Below are 14,021 nucleotides of genomic sequence, written 5' to 3' on the forward strand. Positions count from 1 at the left end.
GGTCAATGTGCACTCCCAGAAATATCTTGTCTTGCCAATTCAAATTTCAAATTTTTTATTAAACTTTAAATTTATAAATCATGAGCATCAGACTTTTGAGGAGGTGTGTTGGAATATAACATTACTTCATATCGATAAGAATATCGTATAAGCAAAAGTATTCTGCTCACTACTGGTAACACAAATATCGTTTTGGTTCCGATGAGCTGGTTCAGCTCTCACTTATTCCGCATAATTTTGAAGTGAAAAGACGTGAAATCTGGATTCTGACGAAATAGTGTGACGCTTCCAGGAAATCACACACACACATAAATAAATTGTGTGTATTCTTATATTTACAAATTAACTTTACCGTGATTCCTGGAGTATTATCACAGGGTTTTGAATAGAATTTTATTATAAGTTAACAACCTCAGTCACGAACACCATGCGCTGAATTAAAGACATGGCGGCGGTTGAAGTCCGACACAACCATCTCGATGGCCTGATCCTTCGGCAAGTCGGGATGCTCAGAGCGGTCCTCATACAAGTAGTGCACTGACGCCGAGCCCATGCTCTCATTCACGGACGTCAAGACAATGGCCTACTGGGTGCCAAGTGCTGCGAGCTCCTCCAGACTGGAGAGCGGTTCGTTATCATCCATTGCGATCGGCGAGCGAACTTCCGTGCACAGTCCCTTGGCGATGAGGCGATCCCGGTTGCGCATAGCACCTCGGAAGCCTTGGAGATCCATGGCTATGATCTCGCAGTCGGCAATCAGATCCTGCCCCGAAGAGTCGGCCTCGGCGACGAGCACATCCTCCCCGAACTGTCTGGAGTCATGTCCGTGTTCCTCCATAGATTGAAAGGTGGAGCTGTGGACAGTCAGGGTTTTGGCCTTGAATCGCGACTGGTGCAGAGCCAGAATAGCTATGTTGGCCTGTCTTTCGCTCTCGAACTGAACAAAACCAAACGTCTCCTCTATCATTGTACCCAAAACTTTTCCATAACGTGCACATAGCTGAGCAAGTTCCTTGCGTCTGCATGGCGTCAGGTTTCCTACGAAGATTCGACTGGTAAGATGGGTTGGTCCCCTGAGCAGCAAATATCCTTCGATCGGCGTATTGGACATGTTGAAAACTTTCACTCGAGCTTGTCAAACGTGAAATAGTTTCCATTGACACGTGCGACTAGAGATTAACCTTTCTCAGTGTTGGAAAATGTTGTTGCGATAGTATCAGATAACGTTGACAACCCTGTACCATACTCACGGTACCAATTATTAACTTTGAAAATTATATTAATACTCTCCTTTTCTTGTGGAACTGGTAACTATTGGTTTTAAAAGGTCGTTCCTTGAGTTATGAAAATGTTTGGTGCATTTTCAATAATCCCGTGCTTGTTAAATAAATAAGTATTCGTCTGGTGTAGCTTTGAAGGATGAGTATACTTTCTTTTCTTTTAATTATAAAAACAAGGAAGAACGCTATAGTCGAGTACCTCGACTATCAGATACCCGTTACTCAGATAACAAACTTTAAAATAAGTTAGCCGCGCACTTTGTTCTCTCTCCCTTGCTCTCATTTCTCGGCTCTGCTTTTGTTTCAGCCAGCGCCAAGAATGAGAAAGCAACACATAAAATAGACAAAAAACATTTATATTTATGTATGCTTGCTAAACATACACAATTTTAAAGCACATTCTGTATTTCAAAATATTTGGTTGAATTGCTTTGTTTGAAAGAACTCTATTTGCCGCGGATATTAGATTGCAATTTTGTACGTCCACACACATGCATAAATACATATGTATGTATGTATGTCGTTTTCTGGCTCTAGTGTCAAGGCTTGTCCTAACTACTTTGGTTTGAGAGCATTGGACTGAAAACGGAAAAGTTTTTTTGGGACAATCTATAGGTAATTCATATTCTTTGAAAGAGATAAATAAAGATGTACAGATCTATAAAGGTTTTTGCCCGTCAATGGGACAAATGGATAAAGGGTTCATTATTCAATAGAATAAGTTAGCCGCGCACTTTGCTCTCTCTGAGCGCAAGCAGGGCTTTTTTCTTTGCCGCTAAGTTCGGCCGGAAACTACATACACGCGTAAAAACATTTCGCATTGTCTGGCTCTGACGTCATAGCTTTATTCTTTGGAGGGTTGTGGGCGTTAGAGTGGGCGTAGCAAAATTTTTTTTGGGTCAATCGATAGGTACTGACAAGACTAATACATTTCAGTTAAAATTTTCTATCTAGCATCAAAACTGTAGGAGTTACATTTTAGGGCGGTTTGTGGGCGTTAGAGTGGGCGTGGCAGTCTACTGAAACAAACTTACGCTGCGTAAGAAGCTCAGGAATCTGTACGCCAAATCTAAATAGCCTAGCTCTCATAGTTTCCGAGATCTCAGCGTTCATCCGGACAGACGGACAGACGGACATGGCTAGATCGACTCGGCTAGTGATCCTGATCAAGAATATATATACTTTATGGGGTCGGAAACGCTTCCTTCTGCCTGTTACATACTTTCCGACGAATCTAGTATACCCTTTTACTCTACGAGTAACGGGTATAATAATAATTATAGTTGGCATGAGAGGCTAGGTCATTTGAGTAAGGGAAAGTTTTTAGAAATTAAAATCAACAAGGAAGAACGCTATAGTCGAGTACCTCGACTATCAGATACCCGTTACTCAAAGGGAAATGGAGATATGCAAGCAGCAAAGCGAAATTAAAATGCGCCACCTACCGGCGGTAGACAGATTTAAGCGTTATGGGCGTTAGAGTGGGCGTGGCAAATTTATTTTTAGATCAATCGATAGGTATTGATGACACCAATACATTTCAGTTAAATTTTTTATCTAGCATGCAAATTGTGGGCGTCACAGGTTTTCGCGGTTTGTGGGCGTTTAAGTGGGCGTGGCAAACTTTTTTTTAGGTCAATCGATAGGTATTGATGAGAACAATACATTTCAGCTAAAATTTTCTGTCTAGCATCAAAACTGTAGGAGTTACAGTTTTGGGCGGTTTGTGGGCGTTAGAGTGGGCGTGGCAGTCTACTGAAACAAACTTGCGCTGCGTAAGAAGCTCAGGAATCTGTACGCCAAATTTTAATAGCCTAGCTCTCATAGTTTCCGAGATCTCAGCGTTCATCCGGACAGACAGACGGACAGACGGACAGACGGTCAGACGGACAGACGGACATGGCTAGATCGACTCGGCTAGTGATCCTGATCAAGAATATATATACTTTATGGGGTCGGAAACGCTTCCTTCTGCCTGTTACATACTTTCCGACGAATCTAGTATACCCTTATACTCTACGAGTAACGGGTATAAAAATATGTTTGACGATACAGATTTGCTGAATAACATAAAACCAGAAAATGAATTATGTGAAGCTTGTGTCAAGGGAAAGCAGGCGAGATTAAGTTTTAATAAATTTAAAAATAAGGACCACATAAATGACCATTATTTGTTGTACATTCTGATGTGTGTGGTCCAATAACCCCCTCTACTGTTGATCATAAGAATTATTATGTATTTTTTATTGATGAGTATACGCATTATTGTGTAACTTACCTTTTGAGTTATAAGTCTGAAGTTTTTAGTGTATTTCAAGACTATGTAGCTAAAACGCATGCTTTGTTTAATTTAAATATAGTTAACCTTTATATTGATAATGGTAGAAAGTATTTATCGAATGAAATGAAAGAGTTCTGTGTTCAAAAAGGCATTAGTTACCACTTAACGGTTCCACATAATCCACAACAAAATGGTGTATCCGAAAGGATGATTAGATCTATAACGGAAAAAGCTCGAGCTTTAGTTATAGGGGGCAAGATTCAGAAAACTTTCTGGGGTGAAGCAGTGCTAACAGCCACCTACCTTATTAATAGAAGCCCAACTAGTGCATTACATGAATGCAGAAAGACACCTTTTGAAATGTGGCACAGCAAAAAGACGTGCCTAAAGTACTTAAGAGTTTTTGGCTCGACAGTATACGTTCTCAATAAAACAAAAAAGAAAATTTGATGACAAATCATGGAAAGGTATACTTGTCGGGTATGAACCAAATGGATATAAAGTATGGGATGTGGAGAATAACAAATTTGTTATTGCAAGAGATGTAGTGTTTGATGAATCAAGCAGGATAATGTCTAGAGCTGTGGATGTTGATAACAACATGGATTTTCCCATTCTTGAAGAAAATATTGAACCTGCTTTTCAAGACTCTGGTCTTATTGAGAGTGAAACGGTTCAGAAAAACACTGATATGGTAGTATCAGATGTGCAGCCTAGTGAAATTGAAAATGAAGAGGAGAATGAAGTGGAAAATGCCGATCCAGAGATATCTGGTGTTTTATCTGAAGGTGAACCAAGTGACTCTAATACTAAAATTCGAAAAAGCAATAGACTAAAAGAAAAGCCCAAATTGTCATATAGAGATATGATTAAAAATTGTGTTATGAATGCGCAAACTTTAACAGGTAGTGCTCCAATATCTTTTGATGAAATTAATATTAGGAGTGATAAAGAACAGTGGAGAGCAGCTATTGAAGATGAGCTTAATTCTCATGAAATTAACAAAACATGGTCACTGGTAGAAAGACCTGAAAACAAAAACATAGTCGATTGTAAATGGATATTTACAATAAAACAGAACGAGTTTGGTAGACCAGTAAAATATAAAGCCAGACTTGTAGCACGAGGATTTACACAGGAATGTTTAATCGATTACGACGAAACATTTGCCCCTGTGACTAGAATTGCAAGTTTCAGACTTATAATGTCTTTTTCAAACCAGTATAGCCTTAAAGTACAATATATGGATGTAAAAACTGATTTTTTAAATGGAGATTTAAAAGACGAAATATACATGAGAGTTCCTCAAGGACTGTCTTGTAATAGCAGTCATGTTTGTAAATTGAATAAAGCAATTTATGGTCTTAAGCAGGCGGCTAGATGTTGGTTTAAAGTGTTTGAAAAGGCTTTAAAAGATATTGGTTTTAAAAATTCACCTGTAGATAGATGTATATATATTTTGGATAAAGGGACTATTTTAAAAAATATATATGTTTTGTTATACGTAGATGACTTGGTTATTTGTACAGAAAACATTTTAACAATGAATAAATTTCAATCATATTTAATGAGCAAGTTTCAAATGACAGATTTAATGGAAATTAAGTATTTTATTGGTATTAAAATAGACACAAAAGAAAGTAAAGTGGAGTTAAGCCAATCAGCTTATATTAAAAATACTTTATTAAAATTCAAAATGGAGCAATGTAATTCTGTAAATTTACCACTTCCAAGTAAACTGAACTTTGATTTATTAGACTCTGATGAAAGAGACGATTCTCCTTGTCAAAGTTTGATTGGATGCCTTATGTATGTAATGCTATGTACAAGGCCAGATCTCAGTATATCTGTAAATCTTTTGAGTCGGTATAGTCAGAAAAATAATAAAGAGCTTTGGCTATGCTTAAAAAGGGTATTAAGATATCTGAAAGGTACTGTTGATTTTAAGCTAACATTCACTAAAACTGAGAAGAATGACGACTTCTTTGTTGGATATGTAGATTCAGATTGGGGTGGAAGTCAATTGGATAGGAGAAGTACAACAGGATATCTTTTCAAGATGTTTAAAACAAACGTTCAAAACATATAGACATCAAATATCATTTTTCACGTGAACAAGTTGAAAATAAACTAATAAAACTTGAGTATATTTCTACAGATCATCAACTGGCGGATATATGAACAAAACCACTCCCAGCTCCACGCTTCGCACAACTAAGACAGCGTCTTGGCTTAACCGATTGATGGATGCAGACGACAATTTTTTTTTATATACTTACATAAAAGTTGAAGACATAATTTAATTTATCATTTAAAAGAATAATTTTTTGAAACTATGTTATGGAATTTAAAATCTGTTATATTTTCTAGTTATTAAGTTTGGAAACAGAAGATATTCCTAATTACTTTATAATTTTCAAATTTATAAGATTACTTCCTGAAGTTGCCTTTAATTGTTTTGTATGTTAATTTTGCATCACATCATTTTGTCATTTTGAATATTCATTTTTCTTTGTATTAATTTTAAGATTGACCTAATTGGGTTTTACTGGGTTTCCCCAATTCAAGCAACAAATGTTGGGTCAATGTGCACTCCCAGAAATATCTTGCCTTGCCAATTCAAATTTCAAATTTTTTATTAAACTTTAAATTTATAAATCATGAGCATCAGACTTTTGAGGAGGTGTGTTGGAATATGACATTACTTCATATCGATAAGAATATCGTATAAGCAAAAGTATTCTGCTCACTACTGGTAACACTAATATCGTTTTGGTTCCGATGAGCTGGTTCAGCTCTCACTTATTCCGCATAATTTTGAAGTGACAAGATTCTGACGAAATAGTGTGACGCTTCCAGGAAATCACACACACACATAAATAAATTGTGTGTATTCTTATATTTACAAATTAACTTTACCGTGATTCCTGGAGTATTATCACAGGGTTTTGAATAGAATTTTATTATAAGTTAACAACCTCAGTCACGAACACCATCCGCTGAATTAAAGACATGGCGGCGGTTGAAGTCCGACACAACCATCTCGATGGCCTGATCCTGCGGCAAGTCGGGATGCTCAGAGCGGTCCTCATACAAGTAGTGCACTGACGCCGAGCCCATGCTCTCATTCACGGACGTCAAGACAATGGCGTACTGGGTGCCAAGTGCTGCGAGCTCCTCCAGACTGGAGAGCGGTTCGTTATCATCCATTGCGATCGGCGAGCGAACTTCCGTGCACAGTCCCTTGGCGATGAGGCGATCCCGGATGCGCATAGCACCTCGGAAGCCTTGGAGACCCATGGCTATGATCTCGCAGTCGGCAATCAGATCCTGCCCCGAAGAGTCGGCCTCGGCGACGAGCACATCCTCCCCGAACTGTCTGGAGTCATGTCCGTGTTCCTCCATAGATTGAAAGGTGGAGCTGTGGACAGTCAGGGTTTTGGCCTTGAATCGCGACTGGTGCAGAGCCAGAATAGCTATGTTGGCCTGTCTTTCGCTCTCGAACTGAACAAAACCAAACGTCTCCTCTATCATTGTACCCAAAACTTTTCCATAACGTGCACATAGCTGAGCAAGTTCCTTGCGGCTGCATGGCGGCAGGTTTCCTACGAAGATTCGACTGGTAAGATGGGTTGGTCCCCTGAGCAGCAAATATCCTTCGATCGGCGTATTGGACATGTTGAAAACTTTCACTCGAGCTTTTGGACTAGAGATTAACCTTTCTCAGTGTTGGAAAATGTTGTTGCGATAGTATCAGATAACGTTGACAACCCTGTACCATACTCACGGTACCAATTATAAACTTTGAAAATTATATTAATACTCTTCTTTTCTTGTGGAACTGGTAACTATTGGTTTTAAAAGGTCGTTCCTTGAGTTATGAAAATGTTTGGTGCATTTTCAATAATCCCGTGCTTGTTAAATAAATAAGTATTCGTCTGTAGTAGCTTTGAAGGATGAGTACACTTTCTTTTCTTTTAAATATAAAAACAAGGAAGAACACTATAGTCGAGTACCTCGACTATCAGATACCCGTTACTCAGATAACAAACTTTAAAATAAGTTAGCCGCGCACTTTGTTCTCTCTCCCTTGCTCACATTTCTCGGCTCTGCTTTTGTTTCAGCCAGCGCCAAGAATGAGAAAGCAACACATAAAATAGACAAAAAACATTTATATTTATGTATGCTTGCTAAACATACACAATTTTAAGGCACATTCTGTATTTCAAAATATTTGGTTGAATAGCTTTGTTTGAAAGAATTATATTTGCCGCGCATATTAGATCGCAATTTTTTACGTCCACACACATGCATAAATACATATGTATGTATGTATGTCGTTTTCTGGCTCTACCCTTCAGTTCCAAAAAAAAAGTTTCACTTGTGAATCACCTTGGGAATCACCTGGGACATGTCCTCGTGCACAAGTGAAGAACAAGTGACGCTCCATATAGAAAATTGAATGGGATGTCCGCATTTTCACAAGTGAAAATTCAAATGAAAATATTTCGAAGTCCTACGGGATTTCACTTGTTCCTTATAATCATTTTTCGTATGGCCTGTCACGTGCCGGTGACACGTCCCAAGTGAATCACTTGGAAAAATCACCATTTTTCCTTGAGTTTTCACTAGTGAAATCACTTGCAAGGGACACGTCCCAAGTGAATCACTTGGGAAAATCAGAATTTTTCCTTGAGTTTTCACTTGTGAAATCACTTGCAAGGGACACGTCCCAAGTGAATCACTTGGGAAAATCAGAATTTTTCCTTGAGTTTTCAATTATAAATCAAGGGAGAACCAAAGACCATAGAATAACAAGATGCGTAACAGCCATACAACTGAATGTACGGCATAATTTTTGGTGTGGATTTTCGATGTGGATTTTCGATCTTGCTTGTGAGCGTTGTCCGTGTAAAGCTCTTTGGTTTTGTTGGTGAATCATTTCGTGTTGTCTGCTGCAATAAGGGCTCAATGTCGCAATCGACTAACGCAAGTTGTCAAAGGCCTGTAGGCCAGGAGTCTAGTCGCTCAACCGCGAGAATTGCAGGTCGGAGTTCAACCCCAGCAAAAGATGTGAAGCGATTATTTTAAAACAGGGAGAAATGTTAAATTCGCCTTCCGAAATTTTTATTGCAGAAAAAAATTTCTGTAACGATTCGGACTTTGGAAAGTTAAGTGCTCTTTCAGATATATTTTTAATGTATGTAAAATACATATAAAGGTTTTTGAAAACATTTTTAATACTAATAAGAAACAAGAACACATTTAACAGTTTATAATGAGTAAACGTGTAACGTGTACTGGAGAAAGCCATTTTTCATCGTGGTTTGATGAAAATGTTGAGTGCTATTCACATAAAATGCTAATGTTAGATAAATTAATTAGAGTTTTGCTGTACAAACATTGTAAGTGGCTAGACTCCGCAGACAAGTGTAAAAGTAGCGATAAGCTTAATATACTGCGTCATAAATAAATAAATATCTGGGGATCTTTGAACAGTAAAGCTGAAATCTATTTATCGAACATTTGCATTTTATATGGAAAGCACTCACCATATTCATCAAAATATAATGAAAAATCCTTTTCTCGAGTACATACTTTGATTCAAAGTGAATTACTTATTGTGTTCATGTTTTTATTGTTATTAGATATTTTATTAAAACCTTTAATATGTAATTTACACAAAATAAAATATATCTATAGGAGCGATTAATTCCTAAAGTCCCAGTTGGTACATCTAAAAAAACATTAAAAAAACTAAAAAAAAAAAGGAAGAAAAACTAAAAAAAATAAAAAAAAACAAAAAATAAATTTAAAAAAAACTAAGAAATCTATTTGAGAAAAACTAAAAACAATAAAAAAACAAAAACGAATTTAAAAAAACTAAAAATACTATCAAAAATATTAAAAAAAAAATTGTCAAAAAAGTACAGCTAAAAAAATATTAAAATAAAAAAAAAATATAAAAAAATATTAAGTTGAATCCAGCCTCAGAGTGGACTCGAACATCGAACTCAAATCCATTATCCACGGGCCACCAACATACGCAGAGCGCAACAGCCCTCTTATAATTCGCATTAGCAATACGTCTTTTAGATCGATTCCTTTTCGTCAACATATTTCAAGAATCGACAAATGAGACAAAAATTGAATTTTGACTACACGCGAAGTGTAGTGAGCGAGATAGCAAGAGAGAGGTAAAGAGAAGGAAGCAAAGCAACGGCATTCTAAAAATAGATTCCTATACGTGTAAGGGTTGCTTTGCAAAAATTAGCCCGCCTGTGTACATTTTCTTACTCCTAGTTACGCATCTTGTTATTCTATGGTCTTTGGGAGAACGCTATAGTCGAGTAGCTCGACTATCAGATACCCGTTACTCAGCTAAATGGAGATATGCAAGCAGCAAAGCGAGATTAAAATGCGCCACCTACCGGCGGTATACAGATTTAAGAGTTATGGGCGTTAGAGTGGGCGTGGCAAAATTTTTTTTGGATCAATCGATAGGTATTGACGAGACCAATACATTTCAGTTAAAATTTTTTATCTAGCATGAAAATTGTGGGCGTCACAGGGTTTTGCGGTTTGTGGGCGTTAAAGTGGGCGTGGCAAACTTTTTTTTGGGTCAATCGATAGGTATTGATGAGAACATTACATTTCAGTTAAAATTTTCTATCTAGCATCAAAACTGTAGGAGCCACAGTTTTGGGCGGTTTGTGGGCGTTAGAGTGGGCGTGGCAGTCTACTGAAACAAACTTGCGCTGCGTAGGAAGCTCAGGAATCTGCACGCCAAATCTCAATAGCCTAGCTCCCGTAGTTTCCGAGATCTCAGCGTTACATACATACTTTCCGACGAATCTAGTATACCCTTTTACTCTAAGAGTAACGGGTATAATAATAATTATAGTTTGTGGCATGAGGGGCTTGGTCATTTGAGTAAGGGAAAGTTTTTAGAAGTTAAAACCAAAAATATGTTTGACGATACAGATTTGCTGAATAACATAAAACCAGAAAATATATTATGTGAAGCTTGTGTCAAGGGAAAGCAGGCGAGATTAAGTTTTAATAAATTTAAAAATAAGGACCACATAAATCGACCATTATTTGTTGTACATTCTGATGTGTGTGGTCCAATAACCCCGTCTACTGTTGATCATAAGAATTATTATGTAGTTTTTATTGATGAGTATACGCATTATTGTGTAACTTACCTGTTGAGTTATAAGTCAGAAGTTTTTAGTGTATTTCAAGACTATGTAGCTAAAACGCATGCTTTGTTTAATTTAAATATAGTTAACCTTTATATTGATAATTGTAGGGAGTATTTATCGAATGAAATGAAAGAGTTCTGTGTTCAAAAAGGCATTAGTTACCACTTGACGGTTCCACATACTCCACAACGAAATGGTGTATCCGAAAGGATGATTAGATCTATAACGGAAAAAGCTCGAGCTTTAGTTATAGGGGGCAAAATTCAGAAAACTTTCTGGGGTGAAGCAGTGCTGACAGCCACCTACCTTATTAATAGAAGCCCAACTAGTGCATTACATGAATGCAGAAAGACACCTTTTTAAATGTGGCACAGCAAAAAGCCGTGCCTACCGTACTTAAGAGTTTTTGGTTCGACAGTATACGTTCTCAATAGAACGAGAAAAAGAAAAGATCTCAGTATATCTGTAAATCTTTTGAGTCGGTATAGTCAGAAAAATAATAAAGAGCTTTGGCTATGCTTAAAAAGGGTATTAAGATATCTGAAAGGTACTATTGATTTTAAGCTAACATTCACTAAAACTGAGAAGAATGACGACTTCTTTGTTGGATATGTATATTCAGATTGGGGTGGAAGTCTATTGGATAGGAGAAGTACAACAGGATATCTTTTCAAGATGTTTAAAACAAACGTTCAAAACATATAGACATCAAATATCATTTTTCACGTGAACAAGTTGAAAATAAACTAATAAAACTTGAGTATATTTATACAGATCATCAGCTGGCGGTGTCGACGGTCGAACATTGTAATCGATAGGTAGACTAAGTATTGTAAGAGAAATCTAGTATTTGTTAATTTATCCGATCTCGTATGGATTTCTTGGCCCTTGAAGTGCGGGCCTACTAATATCGGTTTAATGGATGCCGCCATAAATTGTGCTTCTCATTGTCTTGTGAATCGTAGGAGGGCACACTGCGGTAAGATTAAGTTAGTTTGAAATGTATGAGGCTGATTTGAATTGTTAACAGAATAAAACGATCGCCCCGATCGCACCAATCGAGCGCCACCAGGCGCACGCCGCCCTTAAAGTTCACCCTCTCTTCGGACCTACGCGTGTGGGGTAGTCGTTAACAAGGCAACTCCATATGATGCAAGACAACTCCTTTTATTCGCAGTCCTAGGGAGACTGTGAGGGCAACTTGCGCTGGAGGACGGCTTGACGACCAGCTAGAGAGTTGCCAGGAGCAATTCCCGTACCAGTAGAGGAGTCGCAGGCAGCGACATAGACGGGCGCAGACAGCGCCGAACACTGGGTACGGACGGAGTCGCAGTCAGCGACAGGGAGACGCAGGCCGCGTCAGTTAAGGAGACCGCAGACAGCGGTCAGGAGGCGCAAGGAGCGCCAAGCACGGGGTCCGCAGACAGCGGGCCAGAAGACGCAAGGAGCGTCAAGCATCGCCTGCCGCAGCCAGCGGCTAGAAGGCACAGGTGCCGCCATTTTGGAGAGCGCTGAGGCAGCGCCGTATTTGGACCTGTTAGGATGCAGCATTCCCCGAAGAGGAGCTCGCGGCTGAGAGGAGGGGAAGCCACCCCTACAGCAAGGCGAGCGGATCAGCAGCCAGTGAGTAGTGGAGCAGAAAACCGGCCGCGAGTGAACATAACCTCGGCGGCGGCCATTTCTAGCCCAGCCACTACGGTGACTACAGTAGCGTCCCAACCGAGGAGTACTGCTGTGACAGCTGCGGGATCAGAGCCAGAGCGGGAGACGAACCAGTCCCTCACGTCGGACCTTTTGAAAAGGATCGCGGCGTTGGAGGAGGAGCTAAAGCAGGTTAAAGCCCTGAACAGTGTGAGCACCGCCAATTGCGCGCCAATCGCAGTTGGCCCAAGCGCAGATGGCGCCATCAGTGGAGCGTCGGTGCGGCCGCCATCTTGGAGCGGACCGCCATTAGCCACATCTAACGGTGAGGCCTCAACTAACGGGGTCGGGCCGGTCCCACATAGCGGTGTCGGTGCGAGCAGTGCGGCCTGCACGCTGCCGCCATCTTGGAGTGGACCGCCATTGCTAACGACTAGCAATCATTTTGTGGAGCCACTGTGTGCTACAAGTGTTGCGCAGACAGCGCATGGATTCGTGCTACCGGGCGGGAGCACCCACAACGTGGCAACAGCATCGCCATTTGTCGGATCCTACGCCCCGATAACGCCGAATGAATCCCAAAGAGTGTACGGGCCAAGGAAGCTTCCGGACCTGCCTGTATTTGGAGGGCAGCCCGAGGAGTGGCCGATCCTTAACTGTGCGTTTGTGGAGACGACCCAAGCATACAACTGCACAGACTTGGAGAACAACCAGAGGTTGTTGAAGGCGCTGAAGGATGAAGCACGCGAGACAGTGAAGTCGCTGCTGATTCACCCTGGGAACGTCAGCGCCGTGATGGAGCAGCTGCACTTTAGGTTCGGCCGACCGGAGCAGCTTATACGCAGCCAGCTGAACAGCGTGCGAGAGGTGCCGCCGATTTCGGAGCAGCACCTGGCGAGGATCGTTCCCTTCGCAACCCGAGTGAGTAACCTCACGGCCTTCTTGCAGTCAGCGAAGGCGGAGCAGCACCTGCGGAACCCAACGCTAATGGAGGAGCTTGTGGCAAAGCTTCCTACGAGCAAGCGAGTAGACTGGGCCAGGCACGCTGCATCGATCGAACCCTTTCCCACTGTGGCGCACTTCAGCGTGTGGCTGCAGGAGTACGCAAACGTCGTGTGTACGGTTTTGGGCGTCGAGGGAAAGGAGCCGAGGCGTCGAGTTCTACATGCGAGCGTCGACCAGAACGGATGCGATCAACAGATGATCGGCATGGAGGTTGTCCAATTTGTGGAGGGCAACATGCTGCGACGAGCTGCAGGGAGTTCATTGGAGCTTCGCCACCGGGTAGGTGGAGCATGGTGAGGAGGCATCGGCTCTGCTTCACATGCTTACGGAGTGGACATACGACCAGAACCTGCGATGTACATGGCGGGTGCCAGATCAACGGATGCCGCAGATTGCATCACCGTCTGCTACATGGTGCGGACGAGGAGCGAAGATGGCCGGCGCAGCGAGGTGGCTTCAGGAGCCACAACGGAGGAAACCAGCAGTCAGCAGTTTCCAGACGCGGCCCGGACAGGAGGTCTTCGCCACGAGGTGGTTACAGGGACCACGAGGGGAGCCTACAGTCGGCTGTCCCCAGAAACAGCCTGGAGATAAGGGCCCCGCAGC

General features: G+C 40.9%; 3 protein-coding genes across 3 annotated transcripts; 1 reads left to right on the forward strand and 2 right to left on the reverse strand.

The window, feature by feature from the left end:
• Positions 1-583: 583 nt before the first annotated feature.
• LOC139353575 (uncharacterized) lies at positions 584-1,111 on the reverse strand. Its single transcript, XM_070997930.1, has one exon. It carries the CDS (start codon positions 1,109-1,111, stop codon positions 584-586), a length of 528 nt encoding a protein of 175 aa, XP_070854031.1.
• Positions 1,112-6,540: 5,429 nt separating this feature from the next.
• Positions 6,541-7,239, reverse strand: LOC139353576 (uncharacterized). Its single transcript, XM_070997931.1, has one exon. It carries the CDS (start codon positions 7,237-7,239, stop codon positions 6,541-6,543), a length of 699 nt encoding a protein of 232 aa, XP_070854032.1.
• A 4,323-nt stretch (positions 7,240-11,562) lies between these two features.
• On the forward strand, positions 11,563-13,712 carry LOC139353546 (uncharacterized). Its single transcript, XM_070997904.1, has 2 exons — positions 11,563-11,748; positions 11,800-13,712. The coding sequence occupies exon 2, from the start codon at positions 12,312-12,314 to the stop codon at positions 13,710-13,712; it is 1,401 nt and encodes a 466-aa protein (XP_070854005.1). The 5' UTR covers positions 11,563-11,748; positions 11,800-12,311.
• The last annotated feature ends 309 nt before the right edge of the window (positions 13,713-14,021 follow it).

Source organism: Drosophila suzukii, chromosome Y (genome assembly GCF_043229965.1).
Source record: "Drosophila suzukii chromosome Y, CBGP_Dsuzu_IsoJpt1.0, whole genome shotgun sequence".
Classification (NCBI taxonomy): domain Eukaryota; kingdom Metazoa; phylum Arthropoda; class Insecta; order Diptera; family Drosophilidae; genus Drosophila; species Drosophila suzukii.

Excerpts from the sequence above, each read along its gene's own strand:
- LOC139353546 (XM_070997904.1), top strand. The coding sequence starts at position 12,312 with ATGCAGCATTCCCCGAAGAGGAGCTCGCGGCTGAGAGGAGGGGAAGCC.
- LOC139353576 (XM_070997931.1), bottom strand. The coding sequence starts at position 7,239 with ATGTCCAATACGCCGATCGAAGGATATTTGCTGCTCAGGGGACCAACC.
- LOC139353575 (XM_070997930.1), bottom strand. The coding sequence starts at position 1,111 with ATGTCCAATACGCCGATCGAAGGATATTTGCTGCTCAGGGGACCAACC.